Consider the following 17,515-nt stretch of genomic DNA (forward strand, 5'->3'; position numbering starts at 1 on the left):
GGACGGCATATCCCTCTGGCTCCTAGGCGGGAGGGGCAGCCACAGGGGCTCCGCAATGCTGGCTCTGCAGCTCCCATTGGAACCCCACACCCCGAACCCCTCTGGCACTCCAACTCCCTGCCCCAGCCCTGAGCTCCCTCCTGCACCGTAACTCCTTCCTGGAGCCTGAACCCCTTCCCCAACCCCTTGCCCCAGCCCTGAGCCCTCTCCTGCACCCAAACTCCCTATCAAAGCCTGCACCCCAATCTCCTGCCCCAGCCCTGAGCCCCTTCCAGCATCCAAACTCCTGCCCCCTCCTGCACTCCAAACCCCTCGGCCCCAGCCTGGAGCCCCCTCCTGCACCCTGAACCCCTCATTTCTGGCACCACTCTGGAACCTGCACCCCCAGGCAAAGCCGCACTCCCTCCCTCTCCCCAACCACCTGCCCCAGCCTGGTGAAAATGAATGAGTGAGTGAAGGCGGGGGAGAGTGAGCGACAGAGGGAGGGGGGATAGAGTCAGTCGGGTCGGGGCCTCAGAAGGGGGGCGCAGAGATGGGCCTTGGAGAAGGGGGAGCAGGGAGGAGGCCTTAGGGAGGGCAGAGGGCTGGCAAGGGTGTTCAGTTTTGTGCGATTAGAAAGTTGGCAATCCTATATCCACTGAAAGAGCTTTTGAGGTCAGATCTGACAAAGCGATACCAAACGTTCATTTATGTTGTTCAGCTTTGTTCTCAGGCAGAGAGTTTAATTTCTGACAATAAGGCAATTTCATATTTGAACTTAGTCTTCTAATTAAAATGAGTCATCTTTTTCTTGCACTGGGGGCTCTTGCTTGCTCAGATTATGTTTTTCTGTGATGTGTTCAGTATGATTTTGAGTCAATGAACATATGAGGCCATGGTATTGTTTTATTTCTTTCCTTATCCCACACCTAGCCTTAGGCAACAGAAACAGATCCTGGCTAATGCCACTGAGACATTTAGTCCTAGCATTGGACATATTTTCTCACTTGCAGGTTCTATCCCCATTTATTCATAAAAAGGGATATATAGTGTGCTCTATCCAGATGGTCTGCTGGATGGATTAGTGTGGTTGGCTGCACTCCAAGACCTGGCTCCACTCCGGTCTTTAAATTAAATAATTTTTACTTATTTGTAGACAAATTGGCTCTAACCAATTTAATGTTTATTTACTTCAAATAGATATATCCAATGATTTAAGAGTTTCATACTAAACAGACCTAGAAATCTGCTTTAAAAAATTATCATTTGGTCTGAAGCTGTATGTTACCGCCCCAAAGGAATGGTGCCTGGAATAAAACAAAATACAATACTGCTGTTGTGGAAAAGTCAGTCAGTCCTGACTCTTACCTCTACTACACTGGGCTGACTAGCTGCAGTCTATTCTACATCAGAATTTGGATCATATAGTGATTTTCATTGTACCTTAAGTACAACTTATTAAAGCTTCCATTCTTTTCTCTAAGTAAGTGATCTTTCCTGATTTTAATTAGAGAACCTTCCTTCATCAAACCATGGACTTGCATTACAACAATTAATGCTGAGACAAAGACAAACAGAGTAAGGAGAAAGGAAGCAGGAAAATATAGCTGAACTCTGTCTCTTGAGAGCCATTTATTTCCTTTATTCTTCATCTCTCTCCCTTCTCATCCTGTCTATCAATCTAGACAGCAACTCCCTCAGAAGTTCGCAGGATTGGCAGATCCAGTTAGTTCTTCTCTCCTTTATTCAGTAACAATGTCAAAAAGCTACATAAATTATTGTAAAGTTCTAGAATATTAAGTACAAGTCTCTTGGTGAATGTGAAGTACAAATGCCTGGCCAAGTGTTTTAAATCCAAAGCTACCAGAAATGCTGTAGAGCCTCGAAAACCACAAGGCCTCTTCTTCTCTTCCCCAATAAGAAATACAGTCTCAGAGACGGGGTTTTGGAGGCAAAGAATAAAAAAAAAAATTCAAAACAACTGGAAGTCAGCTCTTTGGAGCCTTGGGAGAATATACAGCATATGTTATGGAATGTACTATGGACTGCTTAAACACCAACACCACACATTTGTTTTGGTACACTGCAGTGATAATACCATCAGGGTCACACTGAAGACAGCTTTAACAGCTGTTTGGATTAAAAATTTTAGCAATTACCCTAAATAATTACAGAATAAGTCCCTTTCCCATTTCAACACAGCTCCACATCATCTTCACTATAACTCTCATCACTATGTCCAACTCTGACCAGCTAACGTTTTCTGTGCCTGCCACATAACCCTGTTTGCCTTCCCTACTCCTTCCCCTCCATAAAAGACCCTTAACTATCTTCCTGTCTCTTCTTGCATAAAGTTCAAACTCCTTGTATGATTGCTAAGGTAAAAATGTTGAAAGGGCCCATTCTCCAAGTAAGTTAGGGATTTGGGGCTGCCTAGGGGATTTATGCACATAATCATTGTTACTGCACATGCAAATGTACACATATAAGCAGGGGCAGCTTTAGCATGAATTCACTGGTGCACACACACAAATCATGAAAGCAGGGGGGCAAAAACAGGCACACATGCACTTCTCCCTGCCCAGTGTGGAAGGGGGGGGGGGCTGGGTTGGCGAGCAAGCTTATCCACACACTCACCCTGTAGTGGCATTTCCTGTTCCACGTGACAGGGTGCAGCTCAGGGCATTGTGACTTGCCACACTGGATCATGGTGCCACTTGCTCTAATCATGATGGAGGGGCAGCCAGGCCAAATTTGAGTGAGTGGTGTTATGACCTGGCACCCGGGGTCACAGCATCACTCAGGTTTGGCCAAGTCACCCTGCCATCACGATCTCTACTTCGTAAAAAGTGGACGTTAGTACCAGTGTGATAAAGACTAGACTGCACTCCTAAAGCTCTTGTTCAGAAGACTCCATATAGTAAACGTCATGATTCTCCACTCATGTATCTTGGGACGATTAAAGTACAAATCCATCCTCCAGGAATGTGGCAGCTATGCCATTGTTCTAATTCTAAGACTCTGCACAACACTACAGTTCTGTCCATATCTCATCTTTCCATTACTCTCCACCTTGTCTTGGCCACCAATTAAAACTCTTCCCTTGGCATACCTCAAGTGACAGAGGCAGTGAAAACATCTCCTTTCCCTGGGACTTGAACCCTATCTATCAGGGATCTTACTGCTTCAGGAAAGTGCAGCTGTCTCCCCTGTTGTGCCAGGGTGTCTTCCTGAGAGGGAGTTTATTGCAGAATTGAAAATGATAATCTGTTGTCTACATCTCAATCATGCTCTAATGCTGGTGTCCTGTGGATCAATTTAGTGTCTTATTCTGAACAGGAAAGAACTCAAGGTGGCACTAACATTTTTCTGTATAGCTTTCCAAAGCTCAACGGTAATAGACCTAGCCCTTTGCTACTCCATTATACAATAACTCTGCTCAGAATCCAGCACAAACTGCCATACATTTTTGGATAGTAAAGGGGATACTAAACATCAGATATTTAACATATAGAAGTAAAATAGCATACTTTAGAACAGAGATGAGGCCACTGGGGCAGTACTGATTTTTTTCCAACAGATACAGGATTTTGTGTTTTTTAAAATACCAACTGGGATAAAAAATGTGTAATGTGAGTATAGAAGTGGGAGTGAATTAAATATAAATGTAGTCCAACACAGTCTCAAGTGAGGGGCCATTCTCTCGGTTGGGAGTTGCTGTAGGGGGAAAATCTGGGTATAGAGGGGAAGTGGTGGTGAAAAATAATATCTAAGAGTAGGGTTATGGAAAAATATCTAGAGGACCTGTTTTGGATAGTTGGAAAGATTTATGGCAGAGGGCCAAGCCGGTCTTTTTGAGACATAATCCGCCATAGCAAATGCAAAGTTCTGGCTATTGTAGCGATATCAAAGTAGCTGGTGGAGCTAATTTTTTTCAAAGTAACACAAACAATTTAAAACCTGCAAAATAGCCCAATAAGAACCGAAAGTATTTTTATCTGCATTCAGATTAAAAATGCAACATCTGGGGTTTCAAATGAGTAGTTTTTAGGTATGATCCGGTGATTTTTCATACTTGTCCCAAAGCTTTTTACACTCTTTCCGGGAGAACAACACAGACAGACAAAGGGTAACTTTTTTCCTCATTGTAAAAAGTTCTAGCTTTCCCATTGGCTCTTTTGCTAGCATCAGTTGCTAACATTACTTCCAATTTTAATTCTAGAAGTAGTGTTTTGGATGGACGGAAAAGTAAAGGCTTGTATGTAAAAGCTGCTGTTGTTGCATAGGTGGATGTTTAACTTCTCCAAGGATTTAAAAAACAAAATTTCAAATGAGTTGGCAACATCCTCAGCTACATATTGTGTGCATTTTCTATCATATTGCTTTTGTTCAGTTTGCACACTAATCTTTAAACACAGAAGCCCTGTCCACACTGCAAGTACTGCGGTGGTTTTGTAACTTGTTCCTGATACTCCCTCATCTGTCCCAATTTACTAAAAACATTGGTTTGAGTTTTGTTTGCACTGCAGCCTTTGTACAACCCAGCTGACAAATCTTGTGCAGTCACATCTACCATATCACTTAACTGTGCTTTCTGGGAAAACCCAAGTAGTTATCCCATAGCCTTCACAGCGGATGGAATGCAAGGGGATATGTATACAAAGTGGTGGCGTCAGCACATGGTAGCAACATGTCTTGAAATCTCCATCTGCGCAGAGAACTAGGGAAGCAGAATTGGCCAGATTGTGTATGTAGGCATGCTAGGGCAGGGGAAGAGACCATCTTCTCTGAAATAAATAGGTATGCTGAACTAGTCAAAGAAGATGACCATGTGCTAACAACATAGGATGCTAGTAAGGGTGAAACACTATTAGCTGCTGTCAAGGCTGATTCCCCAGTCTGGCACTCCAAGTGCAGAAGGTGGGGCCCTCAAGGATTCTAAAAATTAATACTGGCCATTCCAGGCTTGTATTAAACTCCCAAGGTTACAGCTTTTCTCTGACCTTAGATGGGTAGATGCTGTCATCACCCAAGTTCAAAAACGCCTTTGAGAACCCAGGAAGGCGCACTTGGGAATTCCTTCCTGTGGGGTACCCTCAAGCCCTTTTACTCCTCCCCCTCCCCCGGAAGAGCTGAGAAAAAAACCAAAGGAAATCAGCTGTTGCCACCAGCTATAAACAACATGTGCGCAAAACTCTTAGGGACACAAAAATCCAATCCTCTTCTTTAAAAAGGTAAATTTTATTAAAAACAAAAAGAAAGAAAATACATCTGGAATTTAGGCTTTTTGCTAGATTTAAAAAGAAACAGTTACGAGGATTAAACATCAAGATAGCTTCTCGAGGTCCAGCTTAAAGGTTATAAGAAAAACAAAAGCATCTGGGATTAGCACAGAGGAGTCCACAAGCCATAAAGAAATAAAAGAGAGAAATCTAATCGTGTCTTTCTAGACATTTCTTCATCTATTTACATATCTGGGGTTTCAAATGAGTAGTTTTTAGGTATGATCCGGTGATTTTTCATACTTGTCCCAAAGCTTTTTACACTCTTTCTGGGAGAACAACACAGACAGACAAAGGATAACTTTTTTCCTCATTGTAAAAAGTTCTAGCTTTCCCATTGGCTCTTTTGATCAGGTGCCCACTCCCTTCCTTTTACCTATGGACTTTTTAACCCTTTACAGGTAAAGCAAGTCAAGAACAGCTAGTAACAGGGGTTTTATAGATAACTGGCTGGCTGGGTGTCCATAAAAGGGAGGTACTCTCTCCCACCCCCACACACCCACAGAGGTGGCAGGTTATATGGGCTCAAGGTGCTCGAGCACCAGGAATATTCAATGCCTTGAGGGCTGTGCTCCACCAATATTTGGAGCTGGGTTTCTCCCCTGGCCCTGCCTGGAGCGTTGCGCCCCCCCCCGCCCGGCCCAGCTTCCCTGCCTGAAAGAAAACAGCCAGTGCCTCTCTCCCTTTGTTTGTGCTGCTTCTGCTGTTTGTGCTGCTTCTGCCTAAGGCTATAGAGATCAGCGGCCAGCAGCCTCTTGGAGCACCGAGGGAGGGGCAGGGGGAGGCGAGAGGCACACACCTGCTTGGGAGCTCTCTCCCCTGTCCCCCAGCACCCACCTGGAGGAGATGCCAAGGCAGGGGTCGGCAACCTTTCAGAAGCGGTGTGCCAAGTCTTCATTTATTCACTCTAATTTAAGGTTTTGTGTGCTGGTAATACATTTTAATGTTTTTAGAAGGTCTCTTTCTATAAGTCTATAATATATAACTAAACTATTGTTGTATGTGCAGTAAATAAGGTTTTTAAAATGTTTAAGAAGTTTCATTTAAAATTAAATTAAAATGCAGAGCCCCTCGGACTGGTGGCCAAGACCTAGGCAGTGTGAGTGCCACTGAAAATCAGCTCGTGTGCCGCCTTTGGCACGCGTGCCATAGGTTGCCTACCCCTACGCCAAGGGGACTTCCGGCCAGGAGATGGACATCTGGGGTGGACTTCATTCACCTGAGCAGCTGCTGGGGCTTCGATGAGGTTTGACCCTGTGATCCACCCATTCCCCCCGCAGCCCCCACTCCTGCCCAGTGTTGGGCAAGGGGCAGCCCCATCCCCAGTGAGACAAGGGTGAGGGGCAGCAGGCTGCAGCAGAGGAGAAAGGAAGCCACATGGGGAGATGGAGGAGGGGAGCTTCCTAGACCTGAGCAGCTGGGGCTTGGGTAAATGTTGTGACACCCTACCCCGACCCCAGCCACCACCCTGCAGTCCCCACGCCTGCCCCATGCTGGGCAAGGGGGGCAGTCCCATCCCCCATCCACAATGAGGCTATGATGAGGGCAGCAGCAGGGGAGCCACACGTGATGGCAAACACCCCCCCTCCCTGGTACCCCCCACAGAGGAGGCAAGTGGGCTTTCTGGACCTGAGAGAGTGTCTCGGAGCATGTGCAGTGACTGTGGTGCAGAGTGAGTGCTGGGGAGGGAGAGAGGAGTGGTCCCTCCCCTGGAGCTTGCTGCTGCCAGTAAGGGGGTGCAGGAGGAGTCCTCTCTGGCCCTAGCCCTGGGGCAGCCTGTCTGCATCCCAAGTTCCTTATCCCGAGCCCTGTCCCACCCCAGAGCCTGTGCCCCCAGCACCCCAACTCTGAGCACCCTCCTGCACTGTGAACCCCTCATCCCCAGACCCACCACAGAGCCCTCACTTGAGGGGAAAAATGTGCAACTTAAATTTGGTGGTCAGTTTGAAGTATCATTGAGTTTAGCCCAATACTTTTATTTTACACCCTTTGAAGTATACAGATGTTACAAAGTGGGCATGTTCTTAATGTTTTCTCTGAATACTGTGTGGGTGCCTCAGTTTCCCCTATGCATTTCTCAAGGATCTAGATGGTGGGATAAGGGTGTGTGATTGTTGTAGATCCCTAGAGTGCCAGTGTGATGCCGTCTGCACAGAGAATGGCTGAAACCCTGTCTCCAGGCAACTGATGGTCTGGGCCGCTCTCCTGCAAGGTGCCAACTGAAGGTGTTGGAGAATAAAGAGATCGGGTGACCTTCTAATGCCTGGAAAAGAGACAAAGGCCAGAGGAGAGAGTGTCAGTGTCTGTGCGGACTTCCGGGAAGCGCATGGTGTGGAAGGGGATGCTGGGTTGCTTTGGAACTACTCCGTACAAAGCCAGTCAGGACTCTGGGGGAGTCTCCTCTCTTGAGCATACTATCTCCAGGGCAAGAAACTTACACCTTCCTGGGTCTGACCTCTGAGCATTCAGCATGCCCTTCCACACTGTGCACTTTCCGTAGCGAGTCTGCCCAGGCAGGTCCCGGGGCAACCAGAGGTCTCTGCACCCCAACTTTGCAGTCAGACGTGACTCTCAGCCAGCCAGTAAAACAGAAGGTTTATTAGATGACAGGATCACAGTCTAAAACAGAGCTTGTAGGTACAGAAAACAGGACCCTTCAGTCAGATCCATCTTGGAGGGTGGGGAGTCCGGACCCAAGTTCTGGGCCTCTCCCCATTTCCCCAGCCAGCTCCAAACTGACACTCCCTCCTCTGCCTTTGTGTCTCTTCTGGACAAGGAGGCCATCTGATCTCGTTGTCCCCAACACCTTTAGTTGGCACCTTGCAGGGGAAACTGAGTCACCCACACAGTATTCAGAGAAAACATTAAAAACATTCCCACTTTGTCACAACAGGTGCAACAAAATATAATACTGTATATTGAAGCAGGCAAGTGCTGCTTCTGACTTTCCACTTTTAATTGACCCTTGTAATCTTGTGGTGCCGACGCATTGTAGTTTCATTTTATATCGGCTTACAGGGTGGGAGCGGGGGGGCGGGGGGCACCACCATTTTGGGCACCACCAAAAATTATACAAACCTGCCGCCTATGCACACCCACACACCCCTTCATTTATGACAGCTGCTGCATTTGTTAGCCAAGTATTGACCATGGAGAATAAGGCAACAAACCACTAACTGGTTACAATATTGGTTAAAAATCGTAGTGTTGTTTGGTGGCTCCTTACTGCCCATGGTAACAAGAGCACAAGCAGCTCATTCGCTGTCATGGTGGTGGCTTTTGACCCTCAGAGTCTGGCTGAAAAGATATGGAAAATTCTAACTAACTGGCTTCTGATTAATTACTAGCCAATCCAGGTCAAACACACAGAGGGAAGTTTAAAAGAGCAACTTTCTGGGGAGGAGGGGTAATAAAATGTGGCCACAATTTTGGCAAGGCTTTGTGGCTACAGCTGCTAAGGTTCACACGACTGGCAGTTCTTTCGTACATTCCTGCAGCCCTGCAGAGATTTCCTGTGTCCGACTGAGTTGAAGGAATGGTCTGCATTTGTACTTTCTAAGCAGGCAACCTGGAGGCCTTTTTGCCTCTTATCTTGCTGCTGCTCCTGCTGGACCGAAGCAATTGGGAAGAACAGGTGACAGCATCAGCAGTAACAAGCAGAGGGGATAGTGGCAGGGACCGAAAGTGAGGTCCCCATTACTGGTCCATGCTCTCCATCCCCTCATACCCATCATCCATCTAAATGATACCACACACGCCATCCAGAGCCCATCCATCCCAGCCATAGCTGACAAGTTTTGCAACGCCAAGTCCTACCTTCACACTGCTCAGGGAAGGCTACTATGTTGACCATGAACTGAAATTTATGGTTTTATGCAAATTATTTTAAAAACATGCAAATTGACCCATGAAGTAACTTGCATAAAGCTCCACACATGGACGGCACAACACTTAGTAGCTGTAAGTGACGTGCTGGGTAGATGGAGGACTGCAGCACCAGCAAATGCCAAGAGTTTACTTCTCCAGTGACGACAAAAAGACTACATTTATTCTTTTATGTTGTTGGGTGCGAAAGGGACCTTCATGTTCCCCATCACTAGCTTCCCTCCCTTTACTACTCTCATACACAATTCTGTTTCTCTCCCATTCAGCTCCATCCCCTGGTAATATACCAAGGAGATCCTGTAATGGGTGGTACACCTATTAAAAGAAGCCTCTTTACTAGGTCGTCAGCCATCCAGGATTGGTCTGGAGTCTCCTGGAATAAGCATCCGTCTCCCAGTGACTGTTGAAAGCAATCCAGGAAATTTTAATAGGCTATTTTAAGAAAATGACATTATGTCATATTGGAAAAAATAAATCTCCCAGAATAGCTTCAGTCAGAATTGGCAACCCTACTCTTTACTAATACTTGTAGGACTCTTCTTCTGTCCGTGAAAGATGCAAATATACATCCTAGAAATCAATGGAAGAGATACCATGGCATTTCTTGCATGTAGTAGTGAATTTTTTTTTAAAAATTTCTCACAATTGCTTATACTGGCTCAGTTTCAACAGTGCTGGTGATGTTGAGAGCCCTATCATTGATATGCAGGTGGCTTTTTAAGCATCACGTTGTTTACTGTAGCCCAGAGCAGCTCCAATCAATATTGTACTGAAAATGGCAGTAGTACCCTCCAGTAGGCCTCTGAACACTGATAATTCAGGTGGAGCTGAAACAGTGTTAGTAATAGTGGGACATTTTTTTCAAATGTCTCTGGGGTAGTCAAGGCTATAAAGAAGTGAAGCTGAGTTTAAGTGGGCTCTTGTGGAGCTAACTATCGGAACGTCCTTTATATTCTTTTTTCAGCCCAAAAGTAGGCTATCACCCCCCCCCCCCCAAAAAAAAAAAAGAAGAAGAAGAAGCTAACAGTGTTGTTTTAAATCAATGTTCATATCACTTTAATCCTGTAAATGCTTTGGTAAGAATTCATACTGGCAAAGCTGTACAAGTATTGTCACGGGACAGATAGGTCTGTGACTAGACTTCCCTTCTCTCTCTCTCTCCCCCTCCCCCCTCAAATTCCTGCTACTCCTGTTCAGGCTGAGATGAGAGTCCAAACAGCCTCCCCCTTTGTCAGTTTGTCTCCACGTTGTTCCCCTGGATACAATAACTTTGCCCTCCCAAAGTATTATTTTTACATTTTTTAAACGTGTCTTGGTGCTCTGTCACTTTGAGGCTGACTGACCATAACACAGGGGCTGAGGGCTTGAATGCTTTCAGGCACAGAGACCACAACTGAAGGGCTAATGGCAGGAAATGGCTTGGAAGCCCCAATGCCAGCAGATCATCCCGACCTGTCATCTTATGCAGATTCTCATCTCTTTTCAGCTATCCTGTTGGGAACTGCATTGTTTTCCTGTTTATTGGAACAGTTTAGAGGCTGTTGCATATTCACTAGTATTTGACCTTTTTCTTTCTTTGAGGTCTGCCTGTACACTAACTGAAGGAATTAATATCGACACCATATGGGTTAAATAAAACAAACTTTAAAGAAGAAAGAAGCGTGTGTTCTTCCAGCTTCCTGTGTTTATGTGGTCTGCTTGTATATTGTTAAGTTTGATGACTGACTGATTCCTCAGTTTGAAAGCAAGCTGAGGCTCTGATGCTGCTGACTGAGTCCAGATGTAGAGAGGAAGCCAGTGAGAAGAGTCATGCAGGATAGAAAAGCACTTTGTGATGGGTTGTTCACTAGCAGACAGTATATATTCTCTCAAGGCATGTGTGGATTGGTGAGTGCCACCTGACTGATGAGGCTGGGATTCTGAAGAGGCCCTTGACCTCTGAGAAAGCTGTTGTAGAGAAGCCTGCAATATACAGAGTGCTTTCTGTGTTTCAGAGAAGACATACACACAACTTTTTAATATATATAATTTTAAAATACTGTATTTATGTGCAAAGTTTGCTCTAGTTCTCTAAATACTCTTTTCTATTAGATAAATTCAGGGCTCATCTAAGATAAGATTGATGGCACTGAAGGAGGTTGCAAGCTTAATAGCTGTATGTAAAACAAACAAAACTTCTTCGGTACAGTCTATTAACTTGCTCCATTCAGAGCATCTAGTACATGGTTTAGGGCCAGGGTTACATTTAGCTACTGTGCTTAACCAACTCTCCAGTGGGATCAAAGAAGAATTCAGTCTCCAATTTAATTAACTCTTGCACTCAGTGGTAGATTTAGAGTTAGTGGAGCCCTGTGCTCAGCTTCATTTTTGGGGCCCCTCCTTGGGACCCAGCCAAGAAAAAGAACAGTGTCTCTTATCTCCTTTTTTCCTTCATCCTTCTCCTATAAGTAATAGAAAGTAAATGAAAATAAAGTGAGGTACCTTGATTGTTTTTGTAGTCTAACTTATTTTTCCACAGACCACATGAAAATCGCTGAAAGTCTCGGTGGACCACTTAATGATCTTTCCAAATATTGTTTGTACTGTTAGCTAACTATTGTAAAGTTCTTTGGATAAGAGCCCTTTATAAAAAATATATATATATAAAAAAACAGTGGGGTGTGTTGTCTGGCCAGGACTTAGGGTGCGGGAGGGGGCTCAGGGCTGGGGGTGCAACGTTGGGGAGGAAGTTAGGGTGAAGGCAGGGACGGTGCAAGGATGTTTCGTGCCCTAGGTGAAACTTCCACCTTGCGCCCTCCCCCCCCCCACGCCTCCACCCTGAGGCATCCCCCCCCCGCGTGGCAGCTCCCCCCACCCCCCTGAGGCACCCCCCCAGCAGCTCCCCCTCTCCTCCCTGAGGCGCCTCCCTTACAGCAGCTCCCCACCCCCCACCCTGAGGCACCCCTCCCGCCCCAGCTCACCCCTGCTCCACGCAGGAGCACGAGCACCCCGAGCATGCCATGGCCGCTTCACTTCTCCCGCCTGCCTGGCTCGCGGCGCCTAAGATGATTGTCTCCGCAAGCCTGGGAGGCGGGAGAATGAAGGAGCCACGGCGTGCTTGGGGAGGAGGCGGGCAGTGGTGAGGTGGGGCGGGGAGTTCCCCTGCGTGCCGCCCCCCTGCCTTACTTGCTGCAGACGGCCCTCCCCATGCTCCCCTGCGCCAGCTCCCTCCACCTAAATGTCGGCGGCGACCGGGGCAGCCAAAGATCCGGCCGCCGTGGTCACTGCTGAAGAAAATGGCGCCCCCCAAATCCCAGCACCCTAGGCGACCGCCTAGGTTGCCTAAATAGTTGCACCAGCCCTGGGTGCAGGAGCAGGTTGGGATGCAGGGTCTGGCCAGGAGTAGGGTACGGGAGGGGACTCAGGGCTGGGCAGGGGGTTGGAGTGTGGAGCGGTTACCTAGGGCACCTCCCGTTTGGTGCGAGCAGTGTAGGTGGGATGTGGGGAGTCATGGAGGGCAGGGAGTTGGGGATGTGTGAGGGGGGTGCAGGAGTCAGGGCTGGGGGTGTGGGCTCGGATCATAGGGGTGCTCCCAGCCCTCGCCCTGAGTGGCTCAGGGCAGGGGGCTGGGAGGTTATGCATAGGGGGAGTGCGGGGGCACCGCCTTTGCTCTGCCCTGCCTCCATTTCACCCCCTTCTCCAAAACCCTGCCCCTATCTCTTCTCCACCTCCTCCCCGAGTGCACTGTGGCCCCGCTCCTCCCTCTCCCTCTCAGAGCAACCTGAATGCCAGGAAACAGCTGTTTGGCAGCGAGAGAAGCACTTGGAGGGAGGGGGAAGGAGCGGGAACGCAGCATGCTCAGGGGCGGGAGGGGAGCTTGGTTACCGGTAGGTGCAGAGCCAGCAACAGGAGCCCCAGGCGCTGGTGGGACCAAGCTTCTGCCCCCGCAGCTGCCCAGCCCTGGGGCCCCCTGCCAGGACACACTGTTTTACTGTAAATCCGCCTCTGCTTACACTGTCTCACAGTGCTTCATTTAAGAACCCCAACCTTAATTTGGATGGATCCATCTCCTCAGGTGAAAAGAGAATTCATTCCCTCTGTTCATTTCATTCAGAACTGAAATGCTTCACTCTACTCCACCAGAATTTCCTATTTTAGGGGCTTTCAGATCTTTATTGCAGTCACTTTTTCTTTTTTATATAGGAGATTTTCACACTTAAAAGAATGGTGTTTGATATAAAGAATTCCCGTAATAGTAGGAACCAATATTGGATTTCTGCCTTCCTGATTGAGCCTCTTTCTCTTACATCAATAAGATGCACTTGCCTTTTCCCATAACAGGTTTAGCTAGAAACCCAAACTTCATATTTTTAGTTAAATTCGAAAAAAGAGGGTCCTTCACTCCCAGGGCCAGATCTAGGCCGATTCTCCCGATTCCCCAGTATCGGGCCCCATGCCCAAGAGGGCCCCGCACCTTAGGCGCCTTTTTAATGTTTAAAATTTTTTTACATACCCGGCAGTGATCTGGATCTTCGGCAGCACTTTGGCAGCGGGGGGTCCTTCACTCACTCTGGGTCTTCGGCGGCATTTCGGCGGCGGGGGGTCCTTCAGTGCTGCGGAAGACCTGGAGCGAGTGAAGGACCCCCCACCGCTGAAGTGCCGCCAAAGACCGGGACCGCTGCTGGGTATTCGAATCAGGCCCTGTAGTTCCTAAAGCCGGCCCTGCTCACTCCAATCCTTTATTGAGATCATTAGAAAGAGGACAGTCAAGAAAGGAGGAAATAAAATGGATTTCCAGAGGTAGAAAAACAGAGGATAGGAAGTGGAGAGAAGGTACTGACACCTTTACTTCCCTCCCACCACCTTCTACCCTTACATATAGATACATACACACACACTGAATTTTTGTGTGGAAATCTTGAAAGTATAATTTCCATTCCAGGTGGAAATTAGATTGATTTGAAGTGTCCATTTCACCTAGACCTTACCTTGATCTACTGATCAGGGAATTAACTGAATACTTACTTAAAGGAATCATAGGGTTAGAAGGGACTGTAAGGATCATCTAGTCTGCCAAGATGCAGGATTTGCTGGATTTATTACCAAGATGGAGGGTCAGTATATGCACAACAAATGGCCTTCTTAACATTCAAAATAACCCAACTTCTCCCCACAGATTGTAACTGTTCCTTCAAGCACCTGTTTGGTAGTGAACCTTGCATCCTGCTGCCCCTCTTTTTGTAATAATATTGCCTTACCAAGTCAGTTACTGTAGAACTTGGGAATTTTTCAGGTGTTTTCTTCTTGTCCTTGACCATCAAGATACCCTTTTAAAAAGCTGTAAAGTAGCCAGAGTGTTTAAATGTGACACTTAGCCTGGATCTGAGTCTCTCACTTGTCTCACTCCAATGTGGGGATTCTGTGGGTTTGTCTTCATTGCAGAGTTAACTCAGGTGATCAGCACCCAGGTCTGAGCATCTAGGTGTGAACAGTCACATTGCAGAGCTTTACCCAAGTCACTGTGTCTTCACTAGTGCTGCACTCCACCATGTATGTTGCTAGGACTTCTGGGGGCATATTCCTTGGTTCTTTGCACTGCAGTAAGCTGACTTGCTCTATGATTCTTTCTCATTGAATTGTTATAGAACTTGTCTGTCCTTCTGGGCACATGGGGAGAATTGTGGGAATGCACTGGAGGACTATTAGAATACTGTCAGAGTATCAGATGTTCGCTTACGACTTCATTGCAAAGTGGGTGGGTTACTCATCTGAGTAAAAACAGCACCTGGGCTCCAACCTACACCCACCATCAGAGCACCCAACAGAGGAGCAGAGGGGAAGCAGATTACTATGAAAGCACCACTATACACGGGTGAGAAGTTTTTGTGTGAAAATGGGTGGAGGTTGAGGCAAAACCAGAGGAAGAGCCCTGGTAGCTCTGTAGTGTAGACATACTCTTAAGAGTAGGAATGGAATTTTTCTCTTTTTGCATCAGGGTGAAATTTTTTCTGATAATTGTAGTGATTTCTTGTTCAGAGATCTTACATATGTTCTGCTAGGGATGGATATGAAATAAGCTTGTATTCATGAAGTTATTCCTCCACAAATTCAAATCTCCAACTGATGAATGTGAGGACACAAAAGAAGCCACATCTGCTCTGGCAACCTGGTATCTTTCAATGAGAATTACATCATGCTACAAGTGCTTGCCCATTTTGCTTGTGAACTTAGTATGTTGTATTATAACCTGGAAACAGAAAACAAGGTAGCCACATATGAAGAGCAATGCAACAAATATATGTATACCAATACATTGTGAAAGTACAGGAGTCAGGAGAGGAAGTGAAAACACCAACTCATATTGAAACTGCAAGGAGGATTTAAGTAGGTAGGCCGAATGTTATTTCCTACTAAGATGCCAACAATCGTTAGTTCTGATTACAAACACCTGATTGGTGGGACCAACATGGGATAACCCAGTAATATAAGTTGGTAGGTTCACGTCACACAATCAAATCTTTAGGTCCAAATAATTCAAAAAATTAACCAGGGTGCAGGATTCAATTGAGGCTGATGTGCTGTTTGGCTTTTAAGAACTGGCAGTTAAGTAAGACTTAGAAAGCCAGATCATTAAATGGGCAGGACACTTGTGAGAAGTAATTCAAATGTTAATCTTGCTTCCACTTTCTCTTCACAGAGGTATGGAGAGCTTGATGGCTGGCTCATCCCTACCCCCACTGTTTGCAGATGATGATGGCTCAAAGGAGAGCAGTGATATGCCCACAACTGGGTAAGCAACTGCTGCTCTAAACTCAGCTCACAGCTATTCTCTCCTTGCAGACTCTCCAGAGAAAGTACTCCTGATTGTACACTCTTGCTACTCGACCGATTGAGCACTATTAATTTTCACTTTCATGTGTACTTTTCTGGTACTCGTAAAATCTTGTTTTACAAGGACAGCCTTCTAGAGTGGGTCTGCAGATAATGGTGATTGTTTTCTTTATTGTGCTCCAGTGGCACCACTGAATTTCTGTTAAAGATGCATTCTTGATTAAGGGATGTCTAAGAACAGAACTGATAAATGAATACTCTTCCTGTCTATCAAACAAATTGTCCTTATTTGCACAGGCTATAAAGCAGTGGCCCTGTCTTAAGGACTCAACGACATAAGATTAGATTCTTTTTCAGGAATACTTTTTTTTTTAAGCATTGTTGTGCGTTAACAGGTTTCTTTTCTATTCTTTAGACCTCCAAGGGGAAAATTCAGATCTAGAATAAGCAAGTGCAATTCTATGTAATTAAACATAGAGGCATCTGCTTGTACCAGGTCTGAACTTGGCCCCACATCTCTGGGCCTCAAGATTTGCTGACGCCAAAGCCAAGTGTGGTGCACGTAGGAATCTTGACGTGCTGTTAGGAGGGATTAAGGGAATGATCTTTCATCACCTCTCATTGAAAGTCCACACACCACACTCACAATTTTTCCTACTCTGTATTTGTTAGTGGACTGGAAGGTTGTGATGCCTGAAGTGGGTTAAAATCTGACAAGTGACTGAAAATATCATTGTGGGGTTCTATAGGCTCTCTCTCTCTCAGTATGCTTAGTGTATAATAAACCATTTTTTGTTTTTTCTAACTGCTGGCTCTGCAATCTCAACCTGAGATCTGAAAGTCAAGCCTGTCTCTTTCTGGGTTGTGTATCGTTATCAGTAAACCTGTACCAACCAATGTGTATTTCAGGATAAGGTGCTATAGAGGTGTACAACTCTCTGTACATGAAAATTAAAATTCTGCAGTTGATACTTGGTTAACACATCTGATGTTGCACAAGTCAGAATAAGAATCTCGCTTTGTTGTAGCTATGTTAGCTCAACATTGCTAACAGGAGAAAAAAGTAGTAAAAAATTGTTTGTCCATTGACTAAGCAGCTATCGCTTTGAATATACACAGGGAGCAGATCTCAAAATTGTACAGATCTATGAATTGTTCCATTAAGAACAATGGTTAGAATGACCACTGGATTGTTGCCCTAAAACAGCAAATTCCCAAGATCCATGCAGAACTCTGGGGATCCACATAGATCATGTACCTCCATATAGCTGTACTGTTGACCTCCATACCACAGGCAGCCTGATTCCGGCAGGGTGGTGCCATTGAATGAAATGCCACCTTCAGCATCTCTTGACTGAAGAATAGCAGCCATTCAGCGGCCTAGTGGGAACTTATGATACGGGAGTCTGCTTCAGATATCCAGGTGTGTCAACAGGAGACAATACTGCAAAGAGTTCCATCCCAAATCCCATGGAACCCCAATGGCACAGAACACTTATACAAGGCTATAGGAAACGCATACAAGAAGATGCAATCACTTGGAGGAGGATGAAGATGAT

At 46.0% G+C, this 17,515-nt stretch overlaps 1 protein-coding gene across 3 annotated transcripts in view; it reads left to right on the forward strand.

Annotated features, from left to right (window-relative positions):
• The window catches only part of HMG20A (high mobility group 20A), an 83,503-nt gene that overhangs the window by 37,825 nt on the left and 28,163 nt on the right, over positions 1–17,515 (forward strand). For all 3 annotated transcript variants that reach the window (XM_030577237.1, XM_030577238.1, XM_030577236.1), the window contains exon 3: positions 15,823–15,915. In XM_030577237.1, the coding sequence (XP_030433097.1) occupies positions 15,827–15,915 (89 nt within the window). In that variant the 5' untranslated portion in view covers positions 15,823–15,826. The remainder of the gene's footprint in view (positions 1–15,822; positions 15,916–17,515) is intronic.

This window comes from Gopherus evgoodei, chromosome 10, assembly GCF_007399415.2.
Source record: "Gopherus evgoodei ecotype Sinaloan lineage chromosome 10, rGopEvg1_v1.p, whole genome shotgun sequence".
Classification (NCBI taxonomy): domain Eukaryota; kingdom Metazoa; phylum Chordata; order Testudines; family Testudinidae; genus Gopherus; species Gopherus evgoodei.